This window comes from Penicillium daleae, assembly GCF_028827525.1.
Source record: "Penicillium daleae strain IBT 16125 chromosome Unknown utg000008l_segment0_segment0, whole genome shotgun sequence".
NCBI classification, from domain to species: domain Eukaryota; kingdom Fungi; phylum Ascomycota; class Eurotiomycetes; order Eurotiales; family Aspergillaceae; genus Penicillium; species Penicillium daleae.
This window is the reverse complement of record NW_026623156.1, coordinates 3917183-3942253: the sequence shown is the minus strand read 5'-3', so window position 1 is coordinate 3942253 and position 25071 is coordinate 3917183. Positions and strand designations below refer to the sequence as shown.

At 52.0% G+C, this 25071-nt stretch overlaps 7 protein-coding genes across 7 annotated transcripts; 5 read left to right on the top strand and 2 right to left on the bottom strand.

Moving 5' to 3' along the window:
• Nucleotides 1–961: 961 nt before the first annotated feature.
• Nucleotides 962–2501, top strand: hxkB (putative hexokinase; the record flags this gene model as incomplete). Its single annotated transcript, XM_056913341.1, has 2 exons — nt 962–1108; nt 1179–2501. The coding sequence occupies 2 exons, from the start codon at nt 962–964 to the stop codon at nt 2499–2501; spliced, it is 1470 nt and encodes a 489-aa protein (XP_056762190.1).
• Nucleotides 2502–2794: 293 nt separating this feature from the next.
• On the top strand, nt 2795–3939 carry N7458_009958 (checkpoint protein HUS1 family protein; the record flags this gene model as incomplete). The annotated part of the gene is made up of 2 exons (XM_056913340.1): nt 2795–2872; nt 2935–3939. 2 exons carry the CDS (start codon nt 2795–2797, stop codon nt 3937–3939), a joined length of 1083 nt encoding a protein of 360 aa, XP_056762189.1.
• A 708-nt stretch (nt 3940–4647) lies between these two features.
• sec16 (COPII coat assembly protein SEC16) lies at nt 4648–10619 on the bottom strand (the record flags this gene model as incomplete). Its single annotated transcript, XM_056913339.1, has 3 exons — nt 4648–5231; nt 5289–8650; nt 8695–10619. The coding sequence occupies 3 exons, from the start codon at nt 10617–10619 to the stop codon at nt 4648–4650; spliced, it is 5871 nt and encodes a 1956-aa protein (XP_056762188.1).
• Nucleotides 10620–11418: 799 nt separating this feature from the next.
• Nucleotides 11419–15280, top strand: N7458_009956 (aminophospholipid-translocating P4-type ATPase NEO1; the record flags this gene model as incomplete). Its single annotated transcript, XM_056913338.1, has 2 exons — nt 11419–13240; nt 13305–15280. 2 exons carry the CDS (start codon nt 11419–11421, stop codon nt 15278–15280), a joined length of 3798 nt encoding a protein of 1265 aa, XP_056762187.1.
• A 1031-nt stretch (nt 15281–16311) lies between these two features.
• On the top strand, nt 16312–17450 carry N7458_009955 (uncharacterized protein; the record flags this gene model as incomplete). Its single annotated transcript, XM_056913337.1, has 2 exons — nt 16312–16652; nt 16727–17450. 2 exons carry the CDS (start codon nt 16312–16314, stop codon nt 17448–17450), a joined length of 1065 nt encoding a protein of 354 aa, XP_056762186.1.
• An 811-nt stretch (nt 17451–18261) lies between these two features.
• N7458_009954 (uncharacterized protein) lies at nt 18262–18468 on the top strand (the record flags this gene model as incomplete). Its single annotated transcript, XM_056913336.1, has 1 exon — nt 18262–18468. The coding sequence occupies one exon, from the start codon at nt 18262–18264 to the stop codon at nt 18466–18468; it is 207 nt and encodes a 68-aa protein (XP_056762185.1).
• Nucleotides 18469–21929: 3461 nt separating this feature from the next.
• On the bottom strand, nt 21930–23671 carry N7458_009953 (putative MFS sugar transporter; the record flags this gene model as incomplete). The annotated part of the gene is made up of 2 exons (XM_056913335.1): nt 21930–23029; nt 23110–23671. The coding sequence occupies 2 exons, from the start codon at nt 23669–23671 to the stop codon at nt 21930–21932; spliced, it is 1662 nt and encodes a 553-aa protein (XP_056762184.1).
• Between the last annotated feature and the right edge of the window lie 1400 nt (nt 23672–25071).

The window sequence follows — 25071 nt, the reverse complement described above, 5'->3', positions numbered from 1 at the left end:
TGTGAGAAGGCTCGGGCTGGCATACGAATGACGGGGGTCGGAATGATGCAGCGGGCGGACGAAGAGAGCACTGTCGAGCCCGCATGCTGAGACGCGTTCAAAAGGAATTTCCAGGCGTGAGAAGCTCTTGGTAGTCAATCCAATCCTTTCAGGAGCTGTTGCTGTGTGGTGCGGCTGACGAACGAGAGAAAACACGGAGGTTGGCGGTCAAGGATATAATGGATTGTGGGGAATTGGACGATGTTGAGATGAGTGTCCACATGAAGAGATCTGAGAGCAGAGGATCAAGAAGAAGAAAAAAACAAGGAATCACAGAAAGGACCAGCTTTCTGGGATCAATCCTCGTGGCGGAAACAATTGATGCTGATCGAAGTTCTTTGGAGACAGTGGAGCCAAAAGGGGGCACGGATGAAGTGGACCTCGCGCGCGCGCTTCCGCCGATCCGCGACGCTATTTAGTTTCGCGAAATGTCCGGGGCGCGCTCTGGGTGGTTAGATCGCTTGGTGGCTGGTTCTATTTGACGCTTGCTGAACTAGATTGACTAATGAAAAGTGCAATTGGGGAGAAAATTGGGTTGTGCTGGTGACATCTATAGCTTCGGGGTATAACTACTTCGAGTATTCTATCTACGGGAAGTATGCAAGGACTCGGTAGAAACAAAAGAGTTCACGCAACAAGAAAACAGGACCAATGAAGAGAAAGAAAGGCACGAATGTTGGAAACAAGGCAGGTCATTATTTGACATGTGCACGGATTTAACCAAATCTTGTTCACACTGCCAATCGCTGGAGGGTAATAATGCGGTCATCCTGGCGTTGTAGAGGCAAAATCCAGCATCCTAATTCCGCTTACTCGAGAAAGCTCCCGGGAGATAGCGATGAAAAAACAATTCCATCCAAGGTCATCAAGACAGTTTAGAGTCAATGAAGACAAGATGCCTTCATTCCACCATAGACCTGAAATGTTGGCGGGTATTCCAGAGGAGCGCACCGAGTTCCTCAAGCAATATGATGACTGGTTTACTATCGACACCCCCGAGCTCAAGAGAATTACCGATCATTTTGTGAAAGAGCTGAACAGAGGCCTTTCAAAAGAGGGAGGTGATATAGTGAGTTCTGGTGCTTGACTTCGGTTACTGAAACCGCCCGACAAGCGCTGACAGTATACGTCCTCAACAGCCGATGAATTTGACTTGGATAACGGACTTCCCCAATGGCTGGGAAGAAGGACGAGTGTTAACCATAGACATGGGCGGGACAAACTTGCGTGTCTGTGATGTATACCTTCCAGCTGGCAGGAGGGATTTTGAACAGACTCAGAGGAAGTACAAACTGCCCGAGGAAGTTAAGACGGGCACCGGGGAACAGCTATGGGGTTGGATCGCCGATCGCCTGAAAGGTTTCATAGAAGACAAGCATATCGAGGCATCAGAGTCAGAGAAGCTCCCACTGGCCGTCACATTCTCGTTTCCAGTCTACCAGAAGCACATCAGGAGTGGTGTGCTTCAACGCTGGACGAAGAATTTCAATGTGGCAGGGGTAGAGGGTCACGACGTTGTCCCGCAGCTTGAGGCGGCTTTGGAGAAGAAAGTAAGTATTATCAAGTCGTGTCTCATTTTGACGTATAGACGCAATGGCTCATTCGTCCAGAAAGTGCCGGTCCGACTCGTAGCCTTGGTCAACGACACGACAGGCACGCTTCTGGCCTCGCGCTACCGCGATCCCCATATCCAAGTGGGCTCAATCTTTAGCACGGGTTGCAATGCTGCATACATGGAAACGTGCCAAAATATCCCGAAGCTGGGCAAGGGCGGACTTGCAGAAGGTGCGACGGTCGTCATCAACACCGAGTACGGGGCATTCGACAACGATCGCCAAGTCCTTCCTCTGACCCCTTACGATCTGCAAATTGACCGGGAGTCTACACGACCCGGTACGCAGATATACGAGAAAATGGTAGCTGGACTATACATCGGCGAGATGCTACGCCTGGTGTTGGTCACCCTTTTCGAGGAAGGTAAACTCTTCAAGGGCCAAGACATCAGTCGTCTTCGAAGGGAGAACGCTGTCGATGCGACATTTCTCTCCATTGCAGAGATTGATGTTTCAGAAGGACTGCATGATACGCGATATGAGTTCGAAGAGAACTTTGGCTTGACACCGAGCCTGGAAGATCTCAAGATATGCCGGTATCTGATCAGCCTCGTTAGTAAGCGTGCGGCGCGTCTTTATGCCTGTGGAATTGCGGCCATCTGCAAGAAAAACAATGTCATGAAATGCCATGTTGGCGTTGATGGCGCGGTATTCAATAAGTACAGTGGCTTCAAGTCACGGGCGGCTCAAGCTCTGCGCTCAATCCTCGACTGGCCAGCAGAAGAGCTGGACCTGATCGCGCTCAATCCTTCGGAAGATGGATCAGGTGTCGGGGCAGCACTGGCAGCAGCGTTGTCCCTTGGATGTGATGTTAAGGAAAAATCATCCAAGATCGCTTGTATTGTTTAGATGAGCCCAGAGATCGCAATAGAGAAAAGGTCAATCAAATTAGAAATGAAGGTTTGGTACGCGTCGTGAGCCTGATAGAGCGATAAGATAAGGCGATAAGAACTTCTCCACGGTCAACGCTTCGCTTTCTCTCTGGCCATTCTCTACGCCATACAGACACGATGCGGTTCCGAACCCAATTAAAGAATACCAGGACTTTCTCCAGTGCGTATTATTTATCTTAGCAAACATATCACAGCTAACCAATCCCAGAATTAACCGCCTCACTGGCATCACTGGGCAAAGTATGCTGGATGCGGCTGGAATACGACGTGGTCCGCTTCACCGTGATCCCAGATCAAGGTACTCAAGTGTGGGCACAGATCCCGGTCGTACGTGTCAAACTGGATATCAATTGCAATTCCCGGGTCACTTTCACTGACTTGTCACCAAGGACACCATCTTCGAGGAATCCTCGTATCAACTGGAGTCAAACTCGGATGCGATCAATATCGAAATCAACATTAGTCTTCTAAACCGTGCACTGCGGTCCACATTCGGCGCCTCATCCTCACAACTGCGCCTAACAAAGAAAGACAAGATCCCCCTTCTCGCACTAACAATCCTCACAACCGAATGGACCGAGGGCAACATGGCCCTTGCCACCGACGAAACAACAGACCCAAGTCACACAACAGGTCCATCCGCCCAGAACGAGGTAGTTGGTGACCGACGTGCGCGTGAACGCGAGACATGGATCACACAAGAAGTTCCCATCAAAATACTGCACGAAGACGTAGTCGAAAGTCTACACGAACCGCATTGCCCCGATCCAGACGTATACATCATTCTGCCAAACCTGATGCAGTTGAAAAGCATCTCAGACCGATTCACCAAGCTAGCCTCTTCAGACAGCAAGGGCCGACAATCAGGCATCGTCGTTGCGGACCCGGCGGCCTCTACCACCGGCGCCACGGCACTTTCTACCAATACCGCCCCAAAACTGGAGCTGTCGGCCAATATGCATGGTAAACTACGCCTCGCGATTGCGACGGATGATTTGAGAATCGCGAGTGTTTGGTCCGGGCTTGTGAACCCTCCTTTGGACCCTGCGCATATTACGCAGGATCAGGCTTCTCAGCTTCCCAGTGAGCGGATGCGCGAAGCGGGCGATGACGATGAAGCTGGGTGGGCGAAAGTGAGGATTGATGGAAAAGATTGGGGTCGAGTGTTGAGCGTGGGAAGGCTGAGTCCGAAGGTCGTTGCTTGTGAGTTAACATGCGTGATCATGAATGAGCCTTTGAAGGTGTCAGGCTTGGTTGCTAATAGTACAGGCTTTATCAATGAAACGGCGCTGGTTTTGTATGTCTACTTACCAGGCAGTTGGAATGGCGAAGAATCATGTCTGACTGTAAGTTCTTTCGTGTCTGCCTTCTGCAATCCCCAGGGTATATACTAATTCCAAATTTAGTACTACATCAATTCCTTTACGACATGAATGATCCGCCAAATCCAATTCGCCATGTTTCATGGATAACCATTCTAGCGCCTACGAATAGCTGGGCAAGATTTCCAGAGAACCGTTCATCGACATTACAACAAATCATTATTAAGACAAGCGCATGGCAAAAGGCCTTGCGGAATGGAACCTCCAAATCCAAAAAAATGAAGCAAAAAGTCTCGGAAACCAGGATGCAGGAGAACACCGCAAGGGGAAGGGGGGGGTGGGGGGGGATATGATATACATGATGCAAGGAGAATCGTCTCCCTCGCTTCGCGGACGAAGAAATTTCGCGACAAAGAACAGCAGAAACAGCAAGCTATGTACAAGGACTTTGCGGTGACGGGCTGGCTCAGTGTGCGAGAACGCCGTGGAAATGGGGGTTGTGCCAGTCCTAGAGCAGGACAAAACAAGACACATGCAAAATGCTGGGAGAAGAAGGCTTGACAGCAGGGAATCTCTATTATATGGTTGGGGGAGGGTGACGACGTTCCATGGGGACGGGGTTGGTGGATCCGAGCATAAGAATAAGAAGTATGAACTAGACGGACATCAGAGGCATAATGACACAAATGAAATAACAAAAGAAAAACAGTCCACCCAGTCAATTATCAAATGACTGATGAGACCTGTTATAAACTCAACACTCTTGAGAGATTCTCAATTTTATTGAGCCATCACATCGACGTAGCGGCCCTTCTTCTTGCCCTTGACGGTATTACCCTTGCGAGCAGTGGGAGCACCAAGAAGGTCGTCAATAGAGTTTGCATGAGTCAAGGAGGACGCAGGTCGAGGCGGTGGGCCACTCGAGCTACCAGGCGGTGTTGGGACAGCCGCACCAGTGGAGACGGAACGAGGCATGTTACCAAGAGGCGGTGGCACGCCAAGTCCTGGCATCGCAGGACTGGATGAAAGGGGTGGAGGAGGCATATCGCTCGCAGACGACTGGGGCCGGCTACCGGCGCCAGACATAGGGGGTACAGATGGAGGGGGCATACTGCCAGAGCTAGCAGCTCGACTCGGTGGGGCAGAGCCTCGTGGCGGAGGCGGCGTAGCACGAACAGCAGCGGCCGAGTTGGGATCCTTCTTGTTAACCCACTTCTTCAGGTCTTTATCATAGTAGAAGGAGTTCTCTTCGCCGAGCTTGGCCCTGATAGGACCGCCACCGGCGTTGTCGGATTCTTTCTTCGCACCTCCGAACCATCCACCAAACCATCCCTTCTTCTGGGATTGCAGCGCGTCTCTCTTGGCTATAATTGCGACGTCAGTGAAATTCAAGATTGAGTTGATTGCTACCATTAACATACCGTCTTCTTCGGCGGCTTTTCTGAATGCCTCGTCCGCCTTCCGGTCGTTCTCGGCCTTTTGCATGGCAGCGGCCCTAGTGGCAAGGTCGTCACCATCATCGTCATCCATAAACGACTTCTTCTTCCGGGGCTGGGGCTCCTCATCCACGGCAGAGGGCTGATCTGTCTCCTCTGATGCCGAATTCGATTCAGGGGCAGCATACGAGGGTGGCGCGTAAGCATTGCTAGGCGGAGGCATATACGACGAAGCTTCAGGCTGCGGCATGCCAGTGGGGCAATTGTAGTAGGGTGACTGTACAGCCGATCCCTGCTCAGCCTCCGGCTGTTGCTGCTCTTGTCGTCCGAGGGGCTGGTAAAAGAGGCCATTGACAGCAGGCGCTGGTTGGGTAGGCGGCACGGCATCCACAGGCGATTGGGCAGTCAAATCCTCCTCAACTGGAGCAAGGGGCATGTAGGATGTCTGAGGCGGAGTAGGCTGATAACCGGACACACTGCCAGGAGAGCCATACATGGGTGCATAACTCTCGACTGGAGAAGCAGGGTATTCTTGTGAGGTTCGACGTTGTCCGAAGGGAACGCCACCAAAAGATGGAGATCTCTGGGAATCCATCGATGATCGTCCGCGGAATTGTTCAGGCGATGCGTTCGGCGCATACTGGTTCGGCAGGTATCGTGAAGAACCGCCAGCAGGGGCGGGGATAGGTTGAGCCGCCGGCGCTCCCGGATAAGAGCCATAGAGGTCAGACACAGAAGGAGAACGGCTGACAGTTGGCGTTCCTGCAACATTGGCAAAGGGACCGAAGTCTCCGATCTCACCCGCTTTGACAGAGCCTGTCGATGCCGCATCGCTATCATCGCCAGCGACGAAGCTGTTGAAGCGAGCCCACATAGATCCGGATACCTTCTCCATGCTCGGCTTAGAGATCCAAGAGCCATCATCACTAGTGGTCTGGCGAAGTCGAGCAGAAAGCTCATCTACCTCAACAAACAAATGCTGGTGATGATAAGGTGACGGCCGAGTGGTTGCTTTGAGCGCTGCGGCAACTCCATCACAATACACCTGAGCTTCAGGTTTGCGTCCCCGGTCGGCCAGCTGCTTCGCGTGCAGAAGCTTGAAGGCTAAGAAATAAGGCAGGTTGGCCACCGGCGAGTTGGCCAGGACGGTGGTAGCGAATTCGTAGATCTCGGTCAGTAGAATGGCGTCCTCATCCATCAAAGAGCAAGGTAGGCGCTGATGATCAGAACCAAGTAGCACAATGTTCGCTTGAGGATCATCGGCACCACCAAAGACTGCATTGCGAGAGAAAATGAAGCAAATGTGTGCGGCCTCCACGCGTCCATAAGAAGCCAGTAAACGGCCAAGAGCAAGCAACGAAGCCTGATCTTCCGAGCTCCGATTGGTAAGCACCAATCCGACGGTGTCTCTCCAGCTGTTCAATCCATCCAACGCATTTTTTGTGGAGGCATGGGGGTCGTTCATACTAATTAGTTGATGACCAGCCCGCGCCGATGGAGGTACAAGTTCATCAATGCTTTCTTCAACATTTCCAGCGAAGATCTCGTAGAGCGCTGCAAGCGATTCGGTGTTGGCAGCTGTAGATTTGATCTCACGTCGAACAAACTCTTGGACAGCCTGCTTCCAAATAGTGCGATCCATGGTAGACGCAAGAATCATTGCATGCCCCCATAGACGGCGGTCGACGGCGGCCCAGACTGCCTTTTCTCGTTCACCTAAGAGCAAAAGATTCCGCAGTTCTTCCATCCACTGAGAATCAGCAGGGGTATCCGACTGGGATGGTGTTCCCAAGGAGGCGAACCCGCCAGACGGTCCAAAAGGACTGATCACGGAGCCATCGGGTCCGAGTTCTGGAAGGTTTGGCACGAATACCTGGCGAATAGAGCTCAGTATCTCGGCCGAACCTTCCAAGCGACCATCGTTCTCAACCAAAATTTTTACAACCTTCCAGAGCAATATCTTTTCTTCGTGACGCTTCTGTGTGTCGGGATGAGACTGGTCAAACCCGTGAGGCATATCATTTTCGAACGCAGCAATCTTGCTTGACAGCCAAGCGAGCACATCCTTCTTCTTAGATTTGGTCTTGAGCAATCCCGGATGTTGAACAATGGTATCTAGAGATGGGACCCATTGGCTGGCCTGTGAGAGCTTTGGCTCGCCAGGACTGGGCTTGATCATTGGGAGAGCCTGACCAACAGAGTACCGGGGAATCTGTTGGGGGAAGCAAGAGACAACAGCGCCACCGAAACCAAACTTGAAGATAGGCGCACCTTTCCATCGCTGGAGAGGATCTTGTTCTTGTCCATCGGTGGGCGCGATAAACTCCAGGTGCTGGGATAGAGCACGAGCGCGGCCTTGCACAGACTGCTGGACGGGTGCGTACGGGTTGGTTGTCTTGGTAGGTGAGCCCGAACCGTGCACAGAGGCCGGGCGCGGTAAAGTTGTAAGTGGCGGCACAGTGGCTCGGGGGCTCGTCATTTGCTGCCCTGGCGAGGAAGTATGAGACCGACGAGGAGGCGCAGACTGCGGATCAGTCGCCCGTTGGGATGACGGTGGCACGATTCCCGCGGTTTGGGTAGGCTGGTAGGCAGTGTTTGGCGCAACTCGCTGAGTAAATTCGTTGACATACTCCGGCGGTGCATAGCGATTCTTAGGGGGCGGCGGGGTCTGTCGTTGGGCAGCTGAGGGGCTTGCACCATCGAGGTTGCCAATCCCATTTGACAGGTGTGGAGCATACGGCGACCCTCGGTCAATGCTTGAACGCTGCGCGCGCGGTGGGGAAAGATCAACGGATGGCTGCAATGAAGGTGGCTGCGGCTGTTGGGCCTGAGCCTCATCAGGTTGATACGAGGCCTTTTCATGATAAGCGAGCGGACTGGAGGTACGAGGCTGGAATGGCAAGTTGTTGACATGGCCTGGAACGGCCAAAGGCTGAGAGGCATAGCGATTGCGCGCAGTCGGCCCCGAAGGAGGAGGTGCGGGTGAATATCGCGGCATTGAAGGTGGCTTCGCCGATGGTTGCAAACCTGGCGGCTGAGGAGAATACCGGGAAGCGGCAGGTGGACCAGCCGGTGCACTTGATGCTAACGATGATGGAACAGCATATGGGTCCAAACGCTCTGGCGGTTGCAGGGAAGGCTGAGACGGCACATTGGCTGGTAAAGCTGCAAGAGGTGCGGCGGGTGCATATGGATTTTGCGGTGGTGGAACAGCAGCGGAGGAACCGGTCGTCGTGGCCACGGCAGGGTTGGGGAGTATCGCCCTGAGCTTGTCGCAGGTCGAGACTTTGGAATCGGCAAAGGAAGCTCTTCGTAGAAGTTCTTTGGAGCAGGAGGTGCTGCCAGTGCTGGAGCAACAGCAGCAGCAGTTGCGGCTTGGGGAGCACCATACGGGGGCATGACACTGTTAGGAGGTGGAGGCGGAGGCATGCTACCCACAGGCAAAGGAGCAGGTTTCTGGATCACCACAGGTCGTCGGGGTCGAGACAAGTCGTCTGGCAGGTCATACGGAGATTTATAGCCCTCCTTTGGTCGCTCCGCAAAGCTCTCCCCGCGAGGGGGCAGCACAGGGTTCGACGGTGGCTGGGAAAAGTATGGCACGATCGCAGCATTCGCCGCTGAGGGTGCTCCAGGTATGGGGAGGCCTCCGACCAGGTCCGCAGTTGTAGGCTGATGTGGCGTATATAAGCCAGGAACGGCCCGAGGCCGAGTCTCACTGTCGGGTGTCTCGAACGGGCTATTCAAGCTGGTAGGGCCAGCATTGGTTGTAGATGTGGTGGCCTTTTGAGGAACATATTGTTGCCCAGGGGAGGAAGCTTGAGGCTGAGCAGGTGCAATCGCACTTGTATCATCTTCCAGGAGCATATCGTCATCATCTAGATCAAGAGCTGCCTCCCATCTAGCAGCCAATTCATCTTCCCCCGTATCGCTCAACTCCGCTTCCCATCGCGCAGCAAGATCGTCTTCTGAAGGCTCTGCACCCACGTCCACCTGCACCGCGGATTCTACGGTTTGAGACGTAGCAGCAGCTTTGAGAACATCGTCGAATTGGGCAGCAGCTGATGTATCGCTCGTGGGAGAGTCGATGTCGAAACCCACCGATTGCATCACCTGTGACGTGCTCTTCCGGGTGATATGCGGAGAGGGAAATGCATCACTCGTCCCCACCCTTGGAGCTGAACCGAAAAAGTCATCTTCGTCGTTTTCGTCATTGGCGAAAGGGTCATGAACAGATTTCGCTGGTTGTTCCTCATGCACAGGAGAATTGACATGGTCCTCGTCCAACAGCGGAACTCCTTCTTCAAACCGGGACTCAGCCTCTGGAGGTGCGAAAATAGGCTTAGTTTGAGTCTTTAATTGATTGAAGAAATCATCGCCATCTGAGTCCATATCGTTATGGGCTTCAATGCTCCAAGGGTCGGCATCTGTTTCATTCGACTCCTCCAGAGGTAACTCGGGTTCCAGCTGCTGGACATCTGCTGGCGGTAGTGGCGCAAAGGGTGTCAAGAGCGGCTCGTGACTGGCAGGCACCACAGGCTCCACGTCAACTGGGGGCGTGGGTAGCTGCTCTGTCTGGGGTTGCTCAACTTTCCACTGATCTAGTTTCTTATCATATGAGGACGCTACTTCGACAGAGGGAGCAGACTGTTGATCAAGTAGGGGTTGCGCGGGTTGAATAACAGTAGCCGGCTCGACGATCGATTCCTCTGGAGTTGTCGGTTGGTCATCCGCTCTGGCAAGTAGGGTGTTGTCTTCTGTCTTCTCCAACTCGGCCAACACAGACGGCTCTTGGTGTGTTGTAGACTGGACATTGTTGACAAGGGGAGCCGACAGGGAATCTTGGGCGTCGGCTGGCAAGACGACATGTTCCATCGGGGTGGCTGTGGGCTCAGAGGAAGGCAGGAACGTTTGTATAGGTTCGGCATCTGTGGGTAATACATCGGACGACTCGGTTTGGTTATTATATTCCGTAGAGATCACCGTCTCGTCGAGATCTCGGTTCTTCGTGCTATCCATGTTTTCGACTCCGTTGGTCTGGACAGGAGAATCATCCGCCACGGGAGCAGCCTCGTTAGCATCTTCTACTTGAGCTGGTTTGATTCCATCCTCATTCGGCAGGTTCCACGCAGAGAAGTCATCATCGCTAAGAGGCGACTTCACATCAGATGCGTGGGCTTGCTTCGGACTTGCTGCGGCCAGGAGGTCGGCCAAACCACCTTCCGTAAAGGCCGCCGCATTAGAAGGCGAATCATCTTCCGGCCATGATGCAGGATTCCAGGAGTTTGCATTGTCCAAAGACGACGTCTGATGCGCCATGGTGCGCGTATCGTCCTCGTTCGTGACCCAGATTAGGGGAAGTTCGTTTCGGAGGTAGCAGCAACCTGACACGTCTCCAGTGGCGTCCGGAGGTCAACAATCCTAACTCGACCAAACTCTCGACGGCGTCAAATCCAACGATCCATGAAATGGCGTAAGCAATGAAAGAAAATGTGCAAATTAAATTAAAAAGGGAATAAAGGTGAAAGCATCAGATTCGCCCAGAGGCCAACAAAAAAAGGGAATGGCTTTCAGCGGACTTGGGAATATGCCTGAAACCGCGATGGGCGCCCTCAGGGTGAGATCGGGCCCTGATTCGGTGATATCCGCTGACTCAGCCCCTTGACAGGAAAGTAGAGGACTAACTGATTTTCCGAGCCGATAGAAGACACCGTCGCCAGTGCACAACACCTAACTAACTAGTTAGTTACCTTTATGCATACTTACGTCAGCGGATGCCCCAAATCCCATATGCACGGTCAGGTGATTGCGGCCGCGTATCACGGGCTTGCCGCCAGGCAGTCACGCCTCGTAGCAGATTATCGACCTTCACTTTTTGAGACAAGTAATTGCAGAGATTGATAGTACTCGGATTCACTGTCTGCAACCATCGATATCTTTCAATACGCTCTTGCAACCTTTGGCCCTCCTCATTATGCTCCCGCGAAACCCCAAAGCTCCTGGACTGGTTATCTGAGTTATGATCCTGGCATGTGCTTCATAGAGCTGGAACGCACCACGTTGCCTCACAACTCACGATCCAAGTCATTGTGAACCTCCACTGGCTTGTTCTTTAACTATGTCGTCCTCACATGATTATCTCCATCCCCTCCAACGGCCAGAAGACCTTGACGATTATTCAGGCTCTGATGACGACGATTTGGACCTCGAGGAGCTCGATCCCGATACCGCATCACCTCAGCCCTCTCGAGCTTCCAGAGACTACGCGAGTCGTTCACGAAACTATGGACCGGGGATCGCTTTGCGGAATTTACGTGTCGGTGTGGGCAGCAGATGGAAACGAAGCGCCTCCGGGCACCACGGGGCGGCAGATGGGGACACGGAGGCGTTGCTGGAGGACCGCGGGGACGGTGGACCTCGAAGGTCCCATGGCAGCTCGCAAAACCTAGCCGAAGATGATGCGCCATTGCTCGATCGTCGCGACTCGACTCGATTGTCACGGGAAGACGAACCATCGAAAAAGGGCGGTCGATTACGTCTACCGCGTCTAAGAGGCCCCGGTTTCCTTCAGAGTACCGCAAACCGGCTGCGCGGAAATGTCGAAGATCAAGAGAATAAACCTCCGCGCGAAGTCCTTGTTGGCCAATACCAAACCACCAAATACCCAGCGAATGTCGTCTCGAACGCGAAATATACCCCCTGGAGCTTCCTGCCCCGCACCCTGTATAACGAATTTTCCTTCTTCTTCAACATCTATTTCTTGCTCGTCGCCTTATCGCAAGTCATTCCTATGCTACGGATTGGTTATATGTCTTCATACATTGCACCTTTAGCCTTTGTTGTCACAATATCCTTAGGAAAGGAGGCCCTGGATGACATTGGTCGACGACGTCGAGATGCAGAGGCAAATGCGGAAGAGTTCACGGTCGTGTCTCTCGAGAGGTCAAATGCGATGGAGATGACGAAAAAGTCTCGAGATCTGAAAGTTGGAGATGTGCTCAAAATCCGGAAAAACCAGCGCCTACCCGCTGATGTCGTGATTCTGAAGAGCGTCTCGAACGATTCAAATTCAGAGCGCGAGCGCCAAGCATCAATGGACGAGCCCATCCCTGGGCCGTCTGCCGACCTGCTCAACTCCCCTATACCTGGCCCTACTTCTCTTGAAGAGAGCTGTAGTGCAAATCCCGCAGACGCATCCTCTGCCAGCGACACTTTCATCCGAACTGATCAATTAGATGGTGAAACTGATTGGAAGCTTCGGTTACCTTCTGTCCTCTCTCAATCTCTTCCTTTGAAAGACCTAACGCGGCTCAAGATCACCGCCAGTCCCTCAGATAAGCGAGTAAACCACTTCGTTGGAACCATTGAACTAGGCCCTCCTACTGGTTTCTACGATGCCCACGTCGACAAGTCCACTGCTTCTCCCACTAATAACAACGGGGCCCAGGATGGCGAAATCCCGCATACCAACTCTGCGCCGTTGAGCATCGACAACACTGCTTGGGCCAATACTGTCCTCGCTTCCAACACCGTGACCTACGCTGCAATCATCTACACGGGCTCGCAAACTCGAGCTGCTCTTTCCACGTCTCCATCAAGATCAAAAGTTGGCTTGTTAGAATATGAGATCAACAGCCTGACGAAAATCTTGTGTGCGTTGACCCTCACCTTGTCTATCATCTTAGTTGCCCTGGAAGGGTTCGAGCCGACCAACGACAAGGAGTGGTATGTAGCGATAATGATCTACCTCATCCTCTTTTCTACCATCATTCCTATGAGTCTTCGAGTGAATTTGGACATGGCCAAGTCTGTCTACGGTCGATTCATTCAGCGCGACAAGGACATTCCCGATACCTTGGTGCGAACAAGCACAATCCCGGAGGATTTGGGCAGGATCGAATATCTGCTCTCCGACAAGACCGGGACTCTGACTCAGAATGGTAGGCTTCTGTTCCATGCTTCGTTTCCCCTACCTACATATAACAATTACTAATGAAAACTCAGAAATGGAGTTGAAGAAGATTCACGTCGGTACTGTATCCTATGCCAACGAAGCAATGGACGAGGTGACTTCTTTTATTCGCCAAGGCTTTGCAGGCAATGCTTTGACGACACCATCGACTGTATTTGGCACGCAGGCTGGTCAGGCCGCTGCTCCGCGCACCAGGAGAGAAATTGGATCTCGGGTCAGAGACCTAATTTTAGCCCTCGCCCTATGTCACAACGTCACTCCAACCGGAGAAGAGGAAGAGGATGGGCGAAAAGTGACCAACTATCAAGCCTCATCTCCTGATGAGATAGCAATCGTTCGATATACCGAGGAGGTTGGCTTGAAGCTCTCGTATCGCGATCGCCAAAGCATCGTACTCGAGTCTACCGATTCGAAGCAGGTTGTCGTCCGTGTCAAAATCCTCGACATCTTCCCCTTTACCTCTGACAGCAAACGCATGGGTATCATTGTCCAATTTGATCAAAGTGAAAATGTTCTTGATGCGGGTGCTAGTGCAGAGCCAGAGATCTGGTTCTATCAAAAGGGCGCCGATACGGTTATGACCTCAATTGTTGCGGCAAACGACTGGCTTGACGAGGAAACCGCAAATATGGCTCGTGAGGGCCTGCGCACGCTGGTCGTTGGGCGCAAGCGCCTTTCCGTCCAGCAATATCAGGAATTTGCAGGCAAATTCAAGCAGGCCTCCCTCTCTCTTCAATCACGAGACGTCGGTATGGCCAAGGTTGTAAGCGAGTACCTAGAACGAGACTTGGAATTGCTCGGTGTGACCGGTGTGGAGGATCGCTTGCAACGAGATGTCAAGTCTTCACTGGAATTGATGCGCAATGCTGGTATTAAGATTTGGATGTTGACTGGCGATAAGGTCGAGACTGCGCGTTGTGTTGCTATCTCTGCTAAGCTTGTCTCCAGAGGACAGTACATTCACACCGTTTCTAAGGTGACGGACAAATCAACGGCCCAAGAAGCCCTAGATTTCCTGCGCAACAAGACTGATTGTTGCCTCCTGATCGATGGCGAGTCTCTCAATTTGATGCTGGGAGAGTTCCGGTCTGCTTTCATCGCCGTTGCGGTGCTCCTGCCTGCTGTCATTGCGTGCCGTTGCTCGCCGACGCAGAAAGCCGAGGTTGCCAACTTGATCCGTCAGCATACCAAGAAGCGTGTCTGCTGCATTGGCGATGGTGGCAACGACGTCTCCATGATCCAGGCTGCCGACGTTGGCATTGGTATTGTGGGCAAAGAAGGTCGCCAGGCTTCTCTCGCCGCAGACTTCAGTATCACCCAGTTCCACCACCTTACCAAGCTTCTGGTCTGGCACGGGCGCAACTCTTACAAGCGGTCCGCCAAGCTTGCACAATTTATCATGCATCGCGGTCTGATCATTGCTGTATGCCAGACCATGTACAGCATCGCGGGGCACTTCGACCCGAAGGGTTTGTTCATTAACTGGCTAATGATTGGATACGGCACGGTCTATACCAACGCACCCGTGTTCTCACTCGTATTGGACAAGGATGTCGACGAGCGCCTTGCCAACCTCTACCCGGAGTTGTACAAAGAGCTCAAGACCGGCAAGAGCCTGAGCTACCGCTCGTTCTTCACCTGGGTTCTCATTTCCGTCTACCAGGGTGCCGTCATCCAGGGTCTATCTCAGATCTTGCTGCATACCATCACTGGGCCACGTCTTCTCAGTGTGTCCTTTACAGCCCTGGTTCTGAATGAACTGGGGATGGTCGCCATCGCAATCACAACCTGGCATCCCGTGATGATCTTCTGTCTTCTCGGTACTCTTCTACTCTACGCGGGCAGTATTCCCTTCCTCGGTGACTATTTCAACCTCCGCTTCGTGATCACCCTTGACTGGCTGTGGCGTGTATTCGCCGTTTTGGCAGTGTCACTGATTCCCGTGTGGGCGGGCAAGTTGATCAAGCAATCGTGGAGTCCGCCAAGTTATCGGAAGGTGCGCGGCTGATAGATGTGGTTTGTTCGCCTTGGATATATATTGTGATGTATCTCAGGACTTGTTGCATTGCTTACACTTTGACTTTCCATTGCTTATTCCCCATCTCCCCGATAGCTACCGTTCGATCTGACTGGAGCTACTCTTGTATATCCCGCCCCTTAGCATACTTTTTTCTCGAGCGCACATTAGGCATTAGAAGCGCAAACATTGTTTTGGATCTTTCCATGTTTTTTTGCAACTATTCCAACTATCTAGACAGTAGCATAAGGTTCATCTTTCGGGGTTTAATGGAGATTCATGGGTTGGAAATGCAGAAACTACCTATAGCATGATTAATAGGCATGTACAAGATTAATTCATTCAGTGGTACATCCATCGTTAGTATGGCATACATGGCTTGGATCAGCAGCCCCTATTCGAATACGAGCGCGCTGGTTCTTGAAGTAAGCCTCGACGGTGTGGGGCCGAGCCTCAACCGTGCGAAGCCCCCTGAACCCTCGTTTCCACACTTACCGTGGGGGCTGAATTAAAGTCCTGCCTTCTTGGGTAATGAAACAACATGGAATTGAAGCTGTCCCAAGCTTCCCTTGAACAGATCATATCTCGTCGTCTTTCTCCCTCTCGCTCTACCACAGACGCTTCCAGTCCTAATGGAGGAGATCAGAGTCCTCAAGCTGCTCAACCGCCGCTGACGCAGACTGGGGTCGGGGAAGCTATTCTCAACGCACCACACAGACCCATGGCGGGCCTGACAAGTCCTCCATAGCCTCACACCGATTGGCGCGCTCAAGGCCTAGTGGTTCCGACGCAGGCAGTGCGACGCACCCAATGCTTAGCCCAACACCATGACAGGTTCCCACGAATGAACCGGGCGCGAAATGCCGATCTCTGGGGCTATTATTGGGCTAATTGCGACCTGTGAATCCCCCAATCCCGCTCCGTGGCTGTCGTGTTCTCCTCTTGACCAGCGTCTTCTTCCTTTTCTCCTCTCTCCTCTTCTCTCCTCTCCGACCATCTAACATGCTTCGCACCCTCTCGCCATGACGACGACCACGGATTTCGGTCCTCTCACGACCGTCTTCTCTGCCCCGACTGGCTGTGCCACGGAGCAATGGGTCGAGCGGGATTCGAGCTCGACTTTGCTCCGGTGGGGAGCCGGCTGCAATGGTAAACATGTCGGCTGGGACGCCAATTGCTTTCCGTCGGGATGGACGCCGGGAAATTCCACGAAAATCATCAACAAAGCCTTCAATCCGGGATATGCGTGTCCTTCGGGATATGTCACGCATGCAAATGCCTCTGGCACCGTGGCCGCGAAACAATATCCGGACTACATTGGAAGTATAGGCACGGATTCTCTTGCGATCCTTTGCTGTCCCACGTAAGTGCCATCCCCAAAGATAATGATTCACGATTACCTTGAGAAATGCCCTGCTGACGTGAACTTTCCTTCAGTGGCTATGGCTGGGACGGCCAGTATTGCAGTGGTAGCCATTTCGATCTCCCAACACGCAGCTATCTTACCCTCGACAGTAGCAAATGCGTTACGACATCGGCCCCGGCGTACAACGGCAACAACGGCCTCAACGGAAGTAAAGGTGGTGCAGAATTCGAAGGCACGCCCGTCTTCCTCATCCAAAAGGTCGACGCCACATATGACATTCCAACGTCAACGTCAACACCATCCCCAGGCGCGTCGAGCGAGGGTCTCTCGACGGGCGCAAAAATTGCGATTGGTGTCTGCGTTCCCCTTTGCGTCATCATCATAGCTGTGATAGCGTTCATCTGGTGGCATCGACGGAGAAAGGCACACAGAGCCGAAGCAGCCTCTGCGTCGGGTCAAAGGACGGACCAGAATATGGATCCTTATTCTGGGAAGCCGGAGCTCGATGCAGGTGCAGCGGTTAAACCCGATCTGAAACCGGAGCTTGATGCGGATAGCGAAGTTCGACCTGGGAGACCCGATGCACCGGCTGAGCTGCCCGCGCTGGAGACACCAAAGACGCCCGTGGCAGAACTGGCTGCTGCGCATCAAAGTCCGGATACACCTCAGGCTGAGTTACCTGGTGAAGGGACGTTAGAGGTAAAAGGTCCTACGAAAGGGAATCCAGGTGAAACGAGTCCCACGGGCGAAGCAGAGCAAATCTCAAGTTCTTCTGACCGAGAAGCGAACAAATGAACAATGGATATCGATATCAACGAACTGGGTCAAGGCTTTCAAATGGTGGCTCGTTCAAGGGAACATTGGCTGGGAAAGGATCGTTATGCTTGCGGCTACTTTGTAAAGGAATTATCGGGGGAATATTGAGGCTCTTCTATGTAAATACACTGGCGTGAATAAAGGAGCCTGTCTGATCAATTTTCAAAACCAAGGGAAAGTGACCAACACTCAACCCTTTGGACGTGGTTTCAGTTTCCAATGTCTGCTAAGGTTGCTGACAAAATACCCAGACTTTCTTGTTTCAAACACTTTGTCAATGTCGGGCATGACCAAACTTAGTCCGTTTGCTTCCCAGAAATCTTTAAGTTAATAGGCCCCTTCTCCCTCTCCCGGGCCCTTTTCCTTCTTTTTCTCTCCAACATCCTACCTACTACCTCACTCATTCTTCATGTATCAGCCTTCTATTCAAAGTCGTTTCACTCAACAGCAGGAGTCCGATTTCTCGGAACGTATTCTTACTGATACCCGAGGCAACGTCCATATTGTTTCCAAATCAGCATGTCGTTTCGATGGCGGTATATTCATACCTCTCTACACGCTGTTTCCGAGCCCGAAGATCCACTCGAGGAGGGAAGAAGATCAGGCCAGGCTTTATTGACTCATGGATGTACGTTGGAGAAGTCCCATTCAAATCATATCAGGCTGACAATAATTAGGCTGTTCAAAACAATGCTTTGGCATCAAAGCAGACCCGTCAAGACTCCGGAGACACTCCTCATAGCATTGTAACGAGACACGCTCACAGACACTAGCCGTCGTCGTTGAAAGCATGTTTGGTGGCCTGGTCACCGCGCTCGGCACGCGGCTCAGTGGCCCTGAATGCTCTGGCCAACGTCTGGCTCATTTCCAGATCATCGTCAACTTGAACACGACAGAGATTGACCAGGGGAACGTGCGGGGTTCTGCAGGTATCCATCAATACTTCCCAAGTCTTTCCTGCTCGGCCCGACCTGGGAGTGAAATGGAGACCATCTAACAAGATCTGATGTCACCTGCCCCCATGAGCTTGTGGAAATGTCACTGATCGAAATCTCGTCTATATATTCCCCGCCACGGCTGGACCTATCTAGCCTTTCCTGAGAAACCCTTCATATGGATGATATCCTTCGTCGGTTCTTACTCTTCATGAATAGCGGACACCGGCATATGTCATTCTCTGATTAAGGAAGAGCGCACAGACCTCATGGGGCATGCGTCCTTGGACCACTGGTTCATGCTGGATGTGCCGTGACCCCAATACATCGTCATGGCCCCCGAGTTCATCTTCCTGTTTTTCACCGGGCCGGTTCCAACGCGGTCTTCGCTTTCATGAAACATGTCACGGCTTGTTACACCTATTTATAGATTGTCACTCCATCTACAAATCAAGGGTGACGCTTCTGCTCGCACGGAGTCCCCTGAAGGCGGAATTCCCCCGGTGTGGTAAGATGATGAGCAGATAGAGAACTCTCCCACTTTCTCACACGGTTAGCACACCAGGCCCGGATTCATACAAGCTGTATTCAGTAACCATGCTAACTGTTCTATCTTAGGGACGCATCTCGTCGCTATCTCACCAACCTCACGAAACTTGAAGATCTATTCTGGCAAGCTGTCGTATATACCACAAGGAATGAAGGCACCGCCATGAAAAGATATCGGGTATGAGATTGTCTTAATATCGCCTAGGTTGGAAAGACTGGGAAAATATCACAGATAAAATGACGCAGTTTATCCCGGTTCTTCCACAACGTTCCGCTGCACCAGAGTTCAAACGAGGATATCTGCAATTCTTCTTCGGATGAGGTCCAACATTCTACCTACGGATGAAGCAAAGTACCCATATCTTCTCCACCACGTGTTTTATTCTCTGACCCCGACATCCAACTTTGCTCACGGTACACCGAGCCCGCCTCGGCTGAGCTAGGACTTGATTTCCAACAAAAAGCCAGATTATTCCTAATGATTGGAACCTGCCTTGCCAAGTGGGATCGGGATCTCCACGAAAGCAAAACATTTCTCGACACAGTCAACGGTGCATAGTTTGCGATATGCGGGACGGCAGCAAATCGTTACTCCCACATTGCTGAACACAGTCCTCCATAGGAAGAGCGTCCTACCGTGTTCACAATCCCAGACAACCCGGTGAATGAGTCACCAAGAAAACATCCACCAAGAAGGTGAAGCACCATTCGGGGGCATGGTATTGCTTGCTCCAGGTGGTAGGAAGGCTACCGGCTTGGAATGGAATGCAAGAACAGGAAGTGCTTTTAACGTGGTAAATACTTCGCCAGAACAATACCCGAGGAAATATCCATGCCCTCATATATACGACGGACTTGTCACAACCGTGAAAATGATTACGGAGCTTTCCTTGAATTAACGGAGGCCAAGACTGCCTGAGAGATTCGGGCGTTCATAGACGGTCCCTTCTGTCATTGGGGTTAATCCCCGCCGATCGTTACTCTGAGAAGCGATGATGGAAGACGATACCCAGCGACGAGAGAGAAGAGTGAGACCGGCGAAGCAGGCTGATACAACGCTTGGCCTACGAGGAGGATCATCAGGAGAGTGTCGCCGAGGTCAGAAAAGATTGTGCAATGCAACGTTTAAAGGCTCTAGATTTATACGCCTGTGCCTTATTCCCGGCCTCTTCAGAACGGACCCTTCCCTTCGGAGCGAATTGTTCACTTCAGAGTCGACCATTAAGCACTGCAACCTGTTACCGGCTTATACATGTTACATGTTCTTCTTCAACTTCCTCCTTTCCACTGTGTTCTTCTACCTTCATTTCACAGTCCACAAGATTCACAAAACTTCAGCACCTCACTCTTTCCCATCATACATCAAAACTCAGACATCAAGCGGAGCTCGGACATTATCTCAGTACTCAAATAAGCCTTTTTGCCCTGCCCAGCCTTGGCTGCGGAGATCCAAAGAATCAGCATCACAATCTCCGTTCGATCGGGGTCCGCAGTCTATAGAGGCCCATAATTCAAGATACTGCTCATACAAGAGCTTCAAACGAAACTCAAGTCACAACTCTGCTTCTCTGCCTCAGTGGGGTCAATCATATATTGGTGCCTTCTCTGCACCATCTCAGCTGCGTTCTAGGTTCACCTTCTGGGCAAGTTGACTATCGTGATGAAGACCTATTGGCCGAGTGTGCGGATGGGGTAGTTTTGGGTTGTTTTGAGGGTGGTGGAGACACTACGAGGAGATGACTCAATATTATTCAGCTTCTTTTTATAAACAACTGCCGGAGATTCGGCCTTGTCTGGAAGGAAACCAGCCAGGATGTTTTGTCTCTCCAAACTGTTCTGCATGTGAAACAATAGAAGAAGACCTTTTAAACAACCTTTCCTTTCTCGTAGAAGTAAATAGAATTAGACCTCCGGGGTTTCGAACCCCAGCCACCAACCTCGCTGGCGCCAAATCTGTGAATAGCCTCACCATCCCCTCAACGCCCATTCCTCAACACGCATGTATCGACATCCGTCCTCAACACAATAACATCAAAATAATACAAATATTCATATCAAATAGAAGCTATTTTCGGTTTATTATGTCTTTGGGTTAAAAAAAGGAGAAAAGGCCAAATCACCCAGCAATCAGGGATGGTGCACCTGAAGGTACGTCAAGCAAGCTCCTCCGAAGATCGGCCCCAAGACGCCAGGGGTCCGTAGTAAAGTGATCAACCTCCGCCGCAAACCAGGTCGCGAAGGCAGGGATACGGCAATACCACTAGACCACAGGGGCAATTTGGCTATTGGGGGATATCGGAACTGGTTTCAAATGGTGTAAAATGCCGGTTTGGGAAGGTGTGCTGCCTGATGGAGGGTGTGGTGAGGTGGAGGGGGCAAACAATTTTGATACTGCCAGTTGGGGGAGGGAGATATTCAAGGTACACTGAGAAAATGGGGGTGTGATTGAGAGAGGTCTTTATTGGCTGGGTTTACTTGTCTGTTTCATGCTTATGCTTTGTTGCTTTATTGGTATAGCAAGGGATTGTTACCGAGGGCTAGGTAGTATGGGACTATTACTATTGACCGACCCTAGATACAGACAACACTCTCTACCTTCTGGCGCAAAGTCCACCAATACGACCCGTTCAAATAGGCACAACCATGTTAATATATGGATGCAAGTGGTTTCCAAGGCTTGAGGTCACTGAACAATTACCATGGTCCTCTGTTGGCATGTATCACTGTGTTGCTGGCCTGCTAACAGGACCACTTGTCTGCGGCTGGATGTTCGGAAGTTGTACGAGAAAACATCTTGTTAAAGTAATGGATCTACTCGTCACCACATCCAGATTGTACAATGAGAGTTGGGGTATATTTCAGTACATCGTATAACTGCATCATCACTACATAACAAGCTCATCCCAAACCGTAAACATACAAAGAATATAAACAGCCACATCAAAAGTCATGACCAAGTCAATTAGTCACTCCCTTAGTTGTAAGGCTCCGGTGAAAACACCTTACGCAGACGGAAATGCGCCAGATCCTTGATAACCTGCGAAGTCTGCTTAAGGTTCTGCTTGACAATGACAGAAGTCGGCTTGGAGAAGAGCTCATCAATCTCCTCCAGAGACTTGTTCTTAGTCTCGGGCATGAAGATAATCTGGTAGAACCAGCCAACCACGGCAATACCACCGTAGAAGCCAAGGGTCAGGCCGATACGAGTCATCGATTCCATCATGCGGGTGAAGTTGTAGGTGACGATGAACGAGCACAGGAACAGGTTCGCGTCGGCGGTGGTCATACCGTATGAACGGAGGTAAGTGGGGAAGACCTCCGAGGGGACGACCCAGGTCAGACAGGCATAGGAGCCGAAGAAGCCCATGTACAGGATGATACCAGTTAAGTACACGCCCTGCGCGGTGGCGGGGTACTTGTTGTAGTCGATGGTGTAGCCAACACCGACAAGGATCAGACCGACGAAGAAACCGGGCAGCATGACGTTGGCCCAGTAGCGACGGCCGAAGCGCTCCATGTACAGGACAGCAGGGATGGTGCCGATCAGCAGGGAACCACCACCAACGAGGGACATGAAGACGGAGGTCTTGTCGTCGAAGCCAATGTTGGTCATCAGGGTGGACATATAGTACATGACGGCGTTGACACCAGTCAGCTGGCCGAGGACGATCATGATGTTGGCGTAGACGATAGCACGGCGGGCACGGGGCTCGGTGAAAAAGTCCATCCAAGCATACTTCTTGGTCTTGGCCTGCTCCTCGGACTCGGCCGTGACAGCCTGGCGCATGCCCAGGAACTCATCCTTGGATTCAAGGTCGTTGAAGCCGCGGATCTTCTTCCAAACGCCGTACGCGGCGACCTCTTGATTCTTGTGCATCAGGTAACGGGGGCTCTCGGGCATGAAGAGCATACCCACAATCAGGATGGTAGAGAAGACCAGGGAGGAACCAAGGATGTAGCGCCAGTTACCTGGGACGCCGACGAACATGGCGGCAACGGCGTAGCCGAGAACTTCACCAAGCGCAATGTTGAGCTGGTAGAGCGAGACCAGGTTACCACGGATCTTGCGGGGAACTATAGAGTTCGAATTTGTTAGTCTCGAGTCTTGCGCATTATGCTGTACCAGAACGAAGGGATTGGAAATGCAAACTTACCACACTCCGCAACGTAGACAGGAACAGTACCACCTTCCAAACCAACACCCATACCGAGGATGAAACGACCAGCGAAAATCATACCAAAGTCGATGGCACCAGCCTCCAGGGCCGCACCAATAGTGTACAAGATGCAAGAAACAATGATGGCCATGCGACGGCCAAGATACTCGTTGGCGGGGGACAGGATCAAAGCACCACCGACGGCACCAAGGGGCATACCAGCGTTGACCAGACTGTTCATCGAATCGGACAGGTGCAGATCCTTGGGAAGATAGAGGTTGGCACCACTGATCAGAGACTGATCGAGACCGGAAAGAAGACCTCCCATGGACGCGAAAGCAACCAGGATATAGGTGAAGAGGGCAGGGTTGGAGAGAGTGAGCTCGAAGCGAGGCTTGGGCAGAGTCTGCAGCTGCTCCTCCAGCAGTTGCAACTCGGAGTCCATGGCCGCCTCGTTCATCTGGTTCTCCATCTTCTGCTCGTGCACATCGTCGATCTCGAAAGCGCCAGCCTCCTTGTGAGAGTCATGGGGCACCTCAGCATCCTTAAGGTCGGACATGATGGGCAGGATTGTGCACCCCTGATTTGAAGGGATGCGGGTATATATAGAAAGTAGGAGAACAAATAGGATTAAGGATCAAAGAATAAACCCCAGAGAAGGTGACGAGGTTGACCCCAGTCTGGAGAAGTGGGATATAAGGATGATGGAGATGGTCGTTAGGAAAAAAAGACCTGGGGAAGAAGAATGAGGGGAGGGGAACGAGGAGTATTAATATTTTGAGGCCGATCTGCAGAGACACGACCACCAACAGTTTGAATGACGACCGGAAATACACTTTGACGGCCAGACTTTGACGCCAGAAACGATAGTGGAGAAGTGTCGGGGAAACCTTGAAATAAAAACACAGAAGTTAGTAAAAAAAAAAAAAAAAACCGAAAAAGAAACACTAGGTTGGGGATCCGCCCCAGTTTCTCCCAAATTCATCTGGAGTACAGCTACTCCGCTGTACGGACTGGATGGAGAGGCGGCTCGTCAGAGCACAGTCTGTTTTGACTCGAGGAAAGTGGAGAAAAGAACCCGAGCAGCCGGCCCAACCACGGGTTCGGCGACGGCACCGGCAGCCCTCGCCCGGAAAGAAGAAAAACGAAGAGCACCGCAGACCCGGGGACGAAAACGCGGGCGCTCACCGGCCATCCAAGACTGGCATAGGCCATGGCTGGGCCAATTGGAAAATGCATCACCATGCCTGGCAGGGGCAATCCAGAATGTGGAGGAGGCAAGGCCGGGGAATTTGGGGGGTTTGATCGGAGCATTTGGACGAATGGTAGTGACTAAGAAGCTTAACGTACAGTAGTCGCCCTCTCAAGGTTTTCGGGCAGGGCGTCCAGTGGCAAAGCCAGTTTGGACCTGCCCTCTGCCAAAGGTCGTCTAATCTGATTTGCGCATTGGATGAATAGTCTTTCCAGTTGTCACGGTGTGTATCCTCGGGACTGCACGTCTGGAAGGTTCCCGGCTTCCCGTGGATCACAGTGCAGGATCTCGGGCCTGGCAAGTGGATATAGCATAACCCTTCGTTGCAACTTGCGGCAGAAGACAATACCGAGACCAAGGGCCGAGACGAGAACTAGCAAGACTCGGGGAGGCCCGCAAAGCCGAGAAAAACATGGGCATATCACATGGACTGGGACGGGATCTGGGAGTGATTTCGGACAGTGTCCGGCTTGGAGATGGAGAAAACCTCGAGTGCATCTCCTCTATTACGCATCCGCAACGCTGGGTTGGGGAACCCCATGGAGACTCCAGTGCAGTGTCGGCGACACCTCGGCGAAAAGGCAGTCATTGCCATCCACTCAGCGCTCAGGACCATGGCGGGCCGAAAATCAAAGCGGGCCGACCATCTGAACGACGATTGGATCTGAGGAAACTAGGTTCCGAACGGTGCTGCAGTGTGGATGGGG